Source organism: Arvicanthis niloticus, chromosome X (assembly GCF_011762505.2).
Source record: "Arvicanthis niloticus isolate mArvNil1 chromosome X, mArvNil1.pat.X, whole genome shotgun sequence".
Lineage (NCBI taxonomy): Eukaryota > Metazoa > Chordata > Mammalia > Rodentia > Muridae > Arvicanthis > Arvicanthis niloticus.
The window spans coordinates 15796035-15808909 of NC_047679.1; the positions used below are offsets into that span (position 1 = coordinate 15796035).

Here is a 12875-nt window from a genome sequence, read left to right on the forward strand (position 1 = left end):
TATGATATAAGGTAATCTTGACCACTTGACTGTTGTCAGATTATTCCTACTATCTACTTGTTAGATTAGTAAATATCTCAGGAGTGTATACTTTAACACTGTGAAATACATCTCAAATAGGTTTTGGTACTCTTTGGTGTCTTTATACAGGTAATTTACATTGTGATTATGATGTTCTGTTTGTAAGATGTATCTAGAACTAGATGGCCAAAGCTGGTCTTGAACTTGTGATCCTTCAGCCTGAAATGGCAACTTTCAATTTTCTACTTTCTGCATTTATCAGTTGACACCACCTCTTAGCTTTGTGTAGTCTTTCACCAATATATTCATTAAATTCCTAAAAATGTATGTGTGTATGTATGTATGTATGTATGTATGTATATGTATGTATACGTATAAGTGTTCTTTCTGCTTGTATACCTCCATGCCAGAAGAGGGCAAGAGATCCCTTTAGAGATGGTTGTGAGTCACCTTGTGGTTGCTGGGAATTGAACTCAGTACCTTTGGCAGAGCAACCAGTCTTCTTAAATGCTGAGTCAGCCTGCCTATTTATTTTTATTTTATATGCTTCTGTGTTTTGGCTGACTGTCTGTGTGAGGGCATTGGGTCCCCTGGAACTGGAGTTAAACACAGCCGTGAGCTGCAGCGTGCATGCCTGGTATACACAGAGTCCAGAAGAAGGCACCAATTGGATTTTCTGCAACTCGAGTTACTTATGGTTGTAAACTGTCATGTGGGTGCTGGAAATTGAACTCCAGTCCTCTGGAAGCAATGTGTATAATGTTTGAACCATCTTTCTAACCCTCATATATGTGTATGTTTGTTGCTTGTTTTTTTTTTTTCAGACAGGGTTTCTTTGTGTAGCCCTGGCTGTCCTGGAACTAGCTCTGTAGACCAGGCTGGCCTTGAACTCACAGAAGTCAGCCTGCCTCGGCCTCCTAAGTGCTACTGTTACCACCTAGCTTATACATGTATATATTTTTTAGAGATGACCACATGGTGTTGGATAACTATAGTAATAAATCTGGAATTTTGGTTTCTTTAAAAACACAGAAATATTATAAGAATGTGTTTTTGTTTTAGTTTCAGAAGCTGTTGTTCAGGGGCTCAGTAGTTTGCACAAGGCCCTAGGTTCTATCTCCAGCACTACAAAAAGTACTACATGAAGACTATGTAGCTAAAAGAGAACATATTCCAAGGGAAACATAACAATTTATTACTTTTAGTTCTAGAGCAGTTTAATAAAACTGAAGTGTTGGAGAAATGATAGTAGTGTGATAGCGGATAGTGTGGGGTTGATGTGTCTCATTGATATTTTTAATTATTTACCTTAGTGACTGGTGGGGTCAGGTACAGTGGGGTAAACAAATGGCTACCTTACTTTTCCTTTTGTTTTAAAAAGATGCATTTATTTTCATTTTGTGTGTATGGGTGTTTTGCCTGTATGAATGTCTGTGTACCATGTGTGCTTGGTGCCCATGGAGGCCAGAGGTGGGTGTTAGATCCTCTGGAAATGAAGTTATAGATGATTGTGTGCTTCCTTGTGGGTGCTGGGAATTGAACTCGGGTCCTCTGGAAAAGCATCCAGTGCTCTTCACATTAGACATGAAATCATAGTGAAATTTAAATGACACGACATTTCAGTGTTAAACTGTTAAACCTAGTTCATGAAGCCTGAACTGGATGTGGCGATAGGTGGTACATTACCTATAATCCTAACACTTAGGAAGCAGAGGCAGGGGTACTTTGAGTTTCAGGCCAACTTGGACTGTATAAAGAGACTCTGTCTAAAAAAACCCAACAATAATCACAATAATTTTATAACCCTATATAATCTTAATATTAAGTCCTTATATTGCATAAGAAACAGAAAGATGTTGTCATATATGAATACAGCAGTTACAGTAGTTAAATTCTTTGGTAAAATTTTAACAAATACAATTCACGAGTACATCAAACATAGTTTTCTGCTGTTTTAGGAATTAAAAATAAAATGGGGAGTATAGCTTAGTGATAGTATACAACCTAAGCATGGATGAGACCATATGTTTAATATCTCCAGCAACATAAGAGTAGGAGAAAAAAAGGAAGCTAAGAATAATTCCGTACCAGGAAACTTATCAATAAGCTATGATTGTATTAGTAGGTGCTGAGAAGATATTAGATAGAATTCTGTAGATACTCTTAATTAAAAAGCAAAACTAGTGTATGTGTGTAGAAATCACTTAATTTAAAACAATCTATTTAAAACAGAGTAATCTTTTAAGCTCTAGGATGATAAAGCTGTTTAATGAAAATCTCATATGAGATAGTTATGAGTGTTAACACCTTTTACATATTGTTTCTATTTTAGCAAAATCAATAACGGTAGAAAACAGAACAGTCCAAATATAAGAAAGAGATCTACTTATCATTTCCCGTTGGTAATAAGTAACTTCCTGGAGAATTTGAGTCTCTGATTCTTCTTTTATATAGGATGGCTAGAGGCATAAACCTATACTGAGATTTCCAGAGAATTGATTGTCTCAAGCCAGCAAAGCAAAAAGCAAATCAGAGTCCAACTTGTGATGCCAAAAGCAGATAAAGACTTTGTAAGAAAATTAATATTTGAGATATGGCTTATAGGTGAAAGGTGTTTGTTGCTAAGCCTGATGATCTGATTTTGATGCCCAGGACACCAGGTGATGGAAGGAAAGACCAGACTGCAGAGGGTTGTCCTCTAATCTTTACATGAATGTTGTGGCATCCCTCTGCTACACATTCAAACACAAATAGATACATGTAAAAATTAAAAAAAAAACTATAGACCAACGGTTCAAACAAATATACATGAAAAAATATCCAGTTTAACATTATAATATTAAACCCTGTGACTTCTGCATGTACTGTGACACATACAAGTATTAAGACACAAATAAATATAACTAAAAGGAAGATTCTGTTATTGTGATTAAAACAAAGCAAAAATACTTCTAAGCAAACTCAAAGCAGGATACTTTAACTTAGTAAAGTATGTATTTGCTGGCTGCGATGGTGCATGCATTTAATCCTAGTGCTCCTGAAGAAGAGGGCAGGTGGATCGCTGAATTTTAGGCCAGTCCAGTCTACAGAGTGAGTTCCAGGGCAACAAGAGCTACACAGAGAAACCCTCTCAAGAAAAACAAAGGAAAAAAAGGCAAAAGCACACACACACACACACACACACACACACACACACACACAAAAGTAGGTATCTATTTAAAAATAAACCTGTTAAGTATCTATGAACGACCTGTAATCTTAGCTACTTGGAAGGCTGAGGTAAATAGGACCATGAATTTGAGGCTGACCTGGGCAAGAGAGAGAACCCCATTTAAAAGGGCAAAAAACAAAGCATAGTATGGCAGTGTTTGGTTGTAATCTTAGCATGTTAGGGCATGGAGGCAGGAGCTCAGTTGTTCAATGTCATCCTGGTTACATGAGACCTCATCTCAGGGGAAAACAAAATGAACAACACACCCTTTTCTTTTCTTTTTTTTTTTAAAAAAAGATTTATTTACTTTTTATTTACATGAGTACACTGCAGCTGTCTTCAGACACACACTAGAAGAGGGCATCAGATCCCATTACAGATGGTTGTGAGCCACCATGTGGTTGCTGGGAATTGAACTTTAGAACCTCTGGCAGAGCAACCAGTGATCTTAACCATTGAGCCATTTCTCCAGCCCAACACACCTTTTTCTAACAGTGATAAAATTTAAGAATGATGTCATCAGACATAGTAATAAATACCTTTACTTCCAGTACTCAGATACTGAGACAGGCAGATCTCTGTGGGTTCCAGACCAGCCTGGCTTTTTTTTTTTTTTTTAAACTTTTTTTTTCTTTTTTTTTTTTTTTAAAGATTTATTTATTTTATTTATATGAGTACACTGTAGCTGTATTCAGATGCACCAGAAGAGGGTATCAGATCCCATTACAGATGGTTGTGAACCACCATGTGGTTGCTGGGAATTGAACTCAGGACCTCTAGAAGAACAATCAGTGCTCTTAACCACTGAGCTATCTCTCCAGCCCCAGGCCAGCCTGGCTTATGTAATGGGACCATGTCTCAAAAGACAAACAAAACTAATCAGTAGTGTTGATCCATACACACAAATTATTTAGGGAAACGTGTTCATTTGTTTTTGTTAATTCCAGTGATCAAACCCATGACCTCATTTCATCATTTCTTGCTTGGGAAATGCTTAATACCTGAGCTATATCATCTAAATTTCCCTCCAAATCATTATTTTAATTGGGTGATTGATTGTTAATTAAAATTAAAACCATAATCTGATATCTTCAATATATATACTGAGATAGCTTAAGATACCCACTGTACTAACTGCTGCTGTCAATGGCTCATATGGAGAAATTGATATATATTGACATTTTTATTACTTTCTATTTTTGTTGAGCTACTAGTAGTTCAATTTTATATTTATTTTTGTTCTTTCATAGATTATTCATGGGAATACAAATAATAGAATCATTTTATTTATTTGTCAATAAAGTTGCCAGAAGTTCCTCGGCTATGGGTGGAATTTTGTCTGGCTTAAGCTCTACAGGTGTTGTGAATCCGTATATGCAGCTTCCCTGTTGTAGTTTAGAAACACTGTTGTACTCACCAACCACATCTTATAACCTTTCTGGCCATCTTCTGCAATGATCCCTGAGCCATAAGAGGAACAGGGTGTGATGTAGATGTACGTACCATTTAGGGCTTAACATTATGTAGTCTCTTGTTGTTTGCATGTTTATCATTGTGGGTCTCTGTGTTAATCACCATCTACTGCTAAAAGATGTTCCTCTGATGAGGGTTGAGAGATGCACTAATCTATGGGTATAACAGTAAGTCTTTAGGAGTTGGTTCCTACTATGTTCACTTAGTAGGTTATCTTCTAGTACCAGTGACCTCTCTAGTCATAGGTTCTTGGCTGTGATAACAGTTTGGACCATTTTTTATAGAAAGCCTTTGAGTAATATTTTCAGAAAAATTGTGTGGGATGGATGTTTTCTCTGTTTTCATTTCTAGAAATATAGGCAGTTTTCTTAATTGACAGTTTGTCTGACTTCAGAATTTTAGGATCATAGTCCTTTAGAATATTATAAACATTGTGCCTATGACTTTTAGCATTATAATGTAGCAGATTAGAGGTTCGGTGCCTATTTGAAGGTCCTTCATTAGTAGCCCAATATTTCTACCTGGAAGCTTAGGCCAGTTTTGACAATTCAGAAATTAAACTGGAAAAAGTTCTAAGTCTTACTACCTTTTGATTATTCTTGTTCTGAATTTTAGAGATTTCCAAACATGAAAACTTCACGATTTCTTAGGGAAATATTGCAATTATTTATTTTATTCCTTTTTTGTAAATTCATTTTGAGATAATGTAAGCACTCTACCACCAAACTATACCCCAAAGCCCTTTAGACATTGATGTTTTATAGCTATGTTCATAGCATAGCTGTGAAATGTAACAATAGTTGCATTACCAAATTAGTTAAGAAAGAATATCAGTAATTCTATAGATATTGAGAAAAAATTGATAGGTATAAGACATATATGCATACAGTAAAAACAGTCAGTTGAGCTATTATTAGATATGTGCATGGAAATTAGTGTGGTCTTAACTTGGAACTTGTTCTTCTACTTTAGGACCGAAAATTAACTAAAGCTGAGCAGCAACGGTTCAAAGAAGAAGCAGAGATGTTGAAAGGCCTCCAGCATCCCAATATAGTTCGATTTTATGATTCATGGGAGTCCATATTGAAAGGAAAGAAATGTATTGTGTTAGTGACTGAACTAATGACATCAGGAACCTTAAAGACGTAAGTTGACTCTGATAGCACCATTTGAGATGAAAATCATTTTAATGAGTCATAAAATTTATTTATAAACTTTGGCTTAAGTGTATGTAGAAGGGTTGGGACTATATAGCTCAGTGAAATAGCACTTACTTAGTATGTACAAGGATTTGGCTTCCATTCCTAGTAATTACAACAACAAAAGATTGATTGAAATATCAGCATATTTATGAAGTTTGTTAGAATATGTAGTGCTGAACAGTTAATGTTTGGGGACTTGGAGATCAAGCTCAGTTGGTCAAATGTTTGCCTAGCATGCATGAAGCTATGGGTTCAATCTCCAGTACTACATAATGTGGGGCAGTGGGCTGTGAAAGGCAGCTGGGTACCTGGTGGAGCAGGCTTTGAACTCGAATTTGGCCTTGCTCCTGGGCCCCTGGCTCCTTTCACTTAGCTACAGTCCTCCACAGCCCTTCCCACAGAGAGGTCTGTGGCTACTAGTCAAATAGGAACAGTGCCCCAGGCCCTCTCACTTGTAGACAAGGTATCTCGAAGCTCTCAGACCAAGCCAATAGGAAGTACCTGCTGCAAGACCCTGACCCGCCCCAAAACTGTATATAAGAAGGAATAAAGGTGTGTGAGAATTAGTCATCTGAGAGCTTCTGTCATAAGAGCTGTAACACTACCACTTGAGAAGAAGTCTGCTCTCCAGAAACACCTTCAGGAGCCTCTCCACACTCCTTGCTGGCTCAGCCCTGCCCAGCCTAGCCCGGCCCCACTCAGCACAGAGAGATGGGTGCAACACCTTGGAGCAACTGGGTGGTGACAGTGGAAACGGAGGCAATTTCGCCTCCCTGCTCTCACTCTATCCCCTTTGCCTGAACCCTTGCACCTGTCCGGGCCAGAGATCTTCGTGAAGGTACCGAGGCCAACAACATAAAACTAGGAACAGTAGAACCCACCTTTAATCTCAGCACTGGATGGTGGAGTAGAGATAGGAGGATCCAGACTTCAGGGTCATTCTTGGCTACATTGTGAGTTTGGGGTCAGCCTGAGCTATAAAACATCATGCCTCAAAAACACACAAAAAAGAGGGTTATAGAGCTGGCTCAGAAATGAAAGAGCACTTGTTGCTCTTTCAGAGGCTACTAGCACCAATGTGATGGTTTACAACCATCAATAACTCTAGTTCCAAGGGAATCCAATGCCCTCTTCTGACATTGGTGAGTACATGGCACTCATTTAGCACATATATATGCATGCACATAAAAATAACTCTAAAAACACCCCATAAAAGGTAATGTTTTAGAGATGTAGAATTTGTGAGTTGAAAATTATTATAGAGAGAATATGATTGCATTTTAAAAGATAATCACTTGCTAAGGGTTCTGCTAAGCGTACACATCTAGTAAGGAATAACTACCATATAATTACACTCTTTTGTTTGTAATCAATTTTTATTGGTATAAATTGACTGTATAATCAGTTGTAAATAATTAAATGTGAAATGTATATTTTTCCTGGCATATTACACTCAAATTTTATGTAGCCAAGTTCTCCAGTGGCTGAGTAATTATTTAGAAGCAGAGAAGGACTTTCTTTTGAAAATGGTGCTTTTATTCCAGAAAAGTCATTCTAGTATGATTCTTCTTTTGAATTAAAAGTGCTGAACTTTGTAGAACATCTTTCAGAGTAGGTCAAACCATTTCTTTGAGGGACTATGTGCCAGAATGGTAAACTTAAGTGACCTGTAAGTCACTGAAAGATTAGATTGGAATGAGGCTTTTGATAGATGTTTATTTTGCTACAGCAGACAATAGAAAATAAATCCAGGGCTAGAGAGATGACTCAGTAGTTAAGAGCATCTGCTGCTCTTACAGAGGACCAGAGTTCAAGTCACCGTGTCCACAATGGGTAGTTTACAACTGTCTGTAACTCTAGCTCCAGGGATCTAGTGCCCCCTTCTAGCCCCCACAGACATTTGCACATGTGTGCACGTTAACATACATAAATGAAAATAAAAAATAAACCTTAAAAATTATTCAGGGGTAGCAATCATAGTAAATAAGTAATCAGAACATCTCACTCATATTGATATTTGTAGAATAATCTGGCAATGTTTGTTTACATATGAACTTTGTTTCTTTGTATAGGTACTTAAAACGATTTAAAGTCATGAAACCAAAGGTCTTAAGAAGCTGGTGCAGGCAAATTTTAAAAGGATTGCAGTTCTTACACACAAGAACACCTCCTATAATTCACCGGGATCTGAAATGTGACAACATTTTCATCACAGGACCCACTGGATCTGTGAAGATTGGTGATCTGGGACTTGCAACCTTAATGCGCACATCATTTGCTAAGAGTGTCATTGGTGACTAGTATTTTACAATTTACTTGCTGTGTATTTGATTTGTCACTTGTATAGGACTAGAACAGAAATAATACGTCATCTGCTTTTTTGAGCAAAATTTTGGCCACTGCCTGTTTTTTAAGGTTTTATTTATGTCATACATATGCACATATTCACTAGCATGCTAATTTTATTGAGATGGAGTCTTGTGTAACTTGAAACATCCTCAAATTCACTATGTGGTAAAAGATGACCTTGAGTTCTTAATCCTCCCTTGTCTGGCTCCTCTTTATTTGGATTTTAAGACCCAGCCAGCACACTCAACTGTTAATTTGCTTTAAAAAAGAGCAATTTTATGAAAACTGACCTATTTCTAATATATCCTAGTATGTATATTTTGTAGAATAGGTTAAGAACTATTATTTTTTACATTTATCTTTATTTTATATGTATGAGTGTTTTACCTGTGTGCATGTCTTTGTGGTACCTCCATGCCGTGCCCACAGAGGCCAGAAGATGGTGTTGGAGACCTTAGAGCTGGAGTTGCAGTCAGTTGTGAGCCATCGTGTAGGTACTAGGAACTGAACTCAGGTCTTCCACAAGAGCAGAAAGTGCTCTTAACCACTGAACTATCTCTTCAGTCCCATATATTAAGAATTGTTGAAAGATTCTGAGGACTTCAGAAGCAAAGTTTACTAAATTAATTTAACCAAATTTGAACTAAAAGTTATAAATAAAATCAGATTTTATCTGTATCTAGCTATCTTTGTTTTTTTTTTTTTTTTTTTTTGTTTTTTTTTTTTTTTTGAGACAGGGCCTATCTATTATGTAATTCTGGTTGACCTGGAACTTGCTATGCACACTAGGCTGGCCTCAAACTCGGAAATCCTCCTGCCTCTGTCTCATAAGTGCTGGCATCAAAGGCTTACATCATAGTGCCTGGCCTTTTCTTGAGACAGGATTTCAATATAGACCAGGCTGACCTTGAGCATTCTGTATAGCTGAGAATGACCCTAAAATTCTGACCTTCCTCCTGGTTATCCTTAAGTACTAGGATTACAATTATGAGCTACCATGCTTATCTGAAGTTGGATTTTAAACGTCTTAACCTAACATTGAATGTTTTAAATTGTACTTCATTAGTACAGATTGTTAATTTTTTTTTTTTTTTTTTTTTTTTTTTTTAGAAAGGTTCTCTCTACACGGCGCAGGCTGTCCTGTAACTCAGTCTGTAAACCAGGCTGGCCTCCAACTCAAAAGAGATTTACCTACCTCTGCTTCCCAAGTGCTGGAAGTAAAAGTGTACACCACTACACCTGGCCTAACTTACAGATTTGCTTTGAGGGGGCAGAAATTGACTGATAGTTTTTATGGGAAAGAAAGATTTGATAAATGTATTTTTCTTTTTAATAAAAATATGATTGTGGTGTTATTTTGCAGGCACTCCTGAATTTATGGCTCCAGAGATGTATGAAGAACACTATGATGAATCTGTAGATGTTTATGCTTTTGGGATGTGTATGTTGGAAATGGCTACTTCGGAGTATCCGTATTCTGAGTGCCAAAATGCAGCACAAATATACCGTAAAGTAACCAGTGTAGGTATAATTGTATTGTGTGTATAATATTACTTGACACTTTATATTGAGATTGATAAAATTAACTTAGGGGACAAAGGGTATGGTTTAGTGGTAGACTGCTTGACCAATATAAACAAGAATCTAGTGGGAAAGATAACTATACCCATTATGGTTTAGTTTTAGTTTTATATAACAATGTTAGTTTAACAGTTGCATTTAGAAAAGCTTTAGATTTATAAAGGTTTCTATTTATGTACTTGAATTCTATTGGGGTCATATAAAATGTTCTACATTATTTTGTAGAAAACATACAAAGTATATCTTTATTATTGTAAAATTTTAGATGGTAGATTGGTCTTAATTTTGTTTTTGTTTTTTTGTTGAGATAGGGTCTCACTACGTCACTATGAACCTCTCCCTGGATGTTTGGGAACTTACTATGTAGACTCAGCTAGACTCTAACTCAGAGATCTGTCTGCCTCTGCCTCTCAAGTTATAGGCGTGCACCACTATGTCTGGATTGATTGGTCTTTATTTTTAAAGGTGGATAATAAAGACTGATTAGAAGAATTTGAAGGCCTATAATACTTCTAAGTGTCCAATTATGAAAAAGCTTTCACTATGTAGTTTTACAGGTAAAACATTTGAATCCACAGTTATGAATAATTTTATATGTTAGAAATTGCAAGGACTACAGTGACAAGAAGTGTTTGCTACTCTCTGAGAGCTTACATTTCTAGGAGGAGAATAATATAAATTAAGATATAACTAGCAAGATATGGTGGTGCACACTTGTAATCCTAGCACTTGGGAGGCTCAGGAAAACAGGTTGTAAGTTTGAGGCTAGCCTGGGCTACATTACGAAACTCAATTCTGAAACTAAGAAAAAAGAAGTATAAGTATAGAAGTTAGTCCTGGTTCTTTCTTCCAGCCCCATGCTCCCAGAAATAAGACTCATACTCAAAATAATGTTTATAAATACCTTATAGCTAGGCTCTTCTCTGACTAGAATTATAATTAAAATAACTAAATTATTTTAATCTACATTCTGTAACATGTATCCATTTTGTTACATCTTCCCAGGCAGATCTCCCTCACCTGGCTCTATCCCAGAATCCTTTCTCCTCCCAATGTCCAACCTCCTATTGCCTGTCTAAGCCATAGGTTATAGGCTTTTTAATTTACAAGAGATGCATCTATACAATATATAAGATATTCTCTCTACAATTCCCCTTTTTAGTCCAATAAGAGGTTCTTTTCCTTTCAAATATAAGATGAATATAATTATAAAAATAATGAAACAATTATGAAAACTATTAGGTAAGGTTTACATTCATAATTTCCAGTCCATTTATATTTGGCAACTTAGATAAAGTATTCTACCATCTATCCCATTTTAGCGAGTTTAGAGTTCTGTTTCTAAATCATTTTCTATCCTAACTTGTATTACCATCTGAAAAACATCTCCTTAGATCTATAATATCATCTTAAATCCTGAACAATTTAAGCTTATACTAAGACTATCACTATCTAGTCTTCAATCCCATTAGAGACCTGAGAAAGAATAAATATTACCTGAGTATACAGGAAGTGAAGGGACACAGCTTCCAAAACTTATAGAAATGACAGAGACAGCTGACTGCCTGGACAGTCCCCAATTTAATTATCCATCTTTAGCCTACTGGCCTAGACTATCTGACAGACTTTTTGCGAAGCAGGAATTATAAAAGACTTGTTTACTCTGTCTTGGCAGAGCTTGGTAGTAGACTTTCCTACGTCTGTTTGTCCTTTCTGGTCAGATTTGTCTGTAGTTGAAGCATAGGCATTTTCTTTGCCCAGTGGTTAGTTTTTCACAATTGAAGCAATTCCATATGGAGGTTCTTGATGATGATGATGATCATCTTTGAAGTGGAATGGGGATACTGCCTGGAGCAGACCTGTCTTATAGTCAAAAGATCTTTTAATAATGAAAAAATTTTAATGCCATAGTCTGTGGATCTCTGAGGTTTTTGAACAACTATAGTATATCTAAATTGCAAACATTGTTTATTCTTAGCTATTTACTATCTGAACATTGAAAACATTTTATTATAACTAACTAAACTAGTATCTAATATGACCATGGGATCTATAACCACCATCTCCATTGGGGGAGCACTTGGAGGTGGAGGCACATAGGGAGGGGGCATTTCAGCGTCATAAAATTTGACTTCCTCTTCCTCTTGGTCAGCACAATCTGGCTCTGACAAATTGTCAACAACCTTTGGTTGTATTTTGGATTCTAACTTACGCTTCCTTTTATTTTGAACAAAAAAGACAGCATTCAAGAACAAAAGCAGAAAATTAACACATGTGAGCAGCAAACAACAAAACCAAAACAGAGAGTTGAATTCAGGCTGACTAATTTCTTGTCCCATTTTTATTACCTTTCTCGAAGCAATCAATAAGGTTTCCACTTTTTCCACATACTTGCCAGCATTTGTTTTCATTTCTTTTGTTTTACTTAGTTTTAGTTACTTCTTTGAGAATATCATGCAGTGTATTTTTGATCATATTCATCTTCCCTCCCTCAACTCTTCTTGGATCTATCCTCCTTTCCTTTCTCAATATTGTGTTCATCCATCTATGTCGTGTTTGCCCTGACCCTAAGGCCTATTTGTGCTGCCTGAGTATTCTTGGATGGTGGACTTATCAGAGGCTACATACAGTGTTAGAGAAAACTAACCGATCTATCAGCTACTAAGAATTTCTATTAGTTCCTTGTCTGGTGTGAAACTTTATGTCCAAATCCCCTCTCCATTGCTGAGATTTAATCTGGCTTAGGCTTGCACAGATCTCATGCATGCTGTCAAAACTACTGTGAACTTGTATGAGTAGCTTCCTTGCTGTGTCCAGAAGACACTGTTTTCTTTTAGTCATCTGATGCCTTTGGCCTTTTTGTCTCCTCTTTCTCAAGGATCCTTGAGCCTCATGAGGAGGGACTATGGTATATAGAAGTCCCATTTAGGGCTGAACATTCCACAATCTCTTAGTCTCTTGTACTCTACACCTAGGCAAGTTGTGGGTCTCTGCGTTGATCATCATCTACTGTAAACAGGCTTCTCTGATGAGGGTTG

At 36.7% G+C, this 12875-nt stretch overlaps 1 protein-coding gene across 4 annotated transcripts in view; it reads left to right on the forward strand.

The window, feature by feature from the left end:
• Positions 1–12875, forward strand: part of Wnk3 (WNK lysine deficient protein kinase 3) — a 141746-nt gene that overhangs the window by 34571 nt on the left and 94300 nt on the right. For all 4 annotated transcript variants that reach the window (XM_034486339.2, XM_034486340.2, XM_076919054.1 and 1 more), the window contains exons 3-5: positions 5678–5850; positions 7980–8200; positions 9620–9777. In XM_034486339.2, the coding sequence (XP_034342230.1) occupies positions 5678–5850; positions 7980–8200; positions 9620–9777 (552 nt within the window). The remainder of the gene's footprint in view (positions 1–5677; positions 5851–7979; positions 8201–9619; positions 9778–12875) is intronic.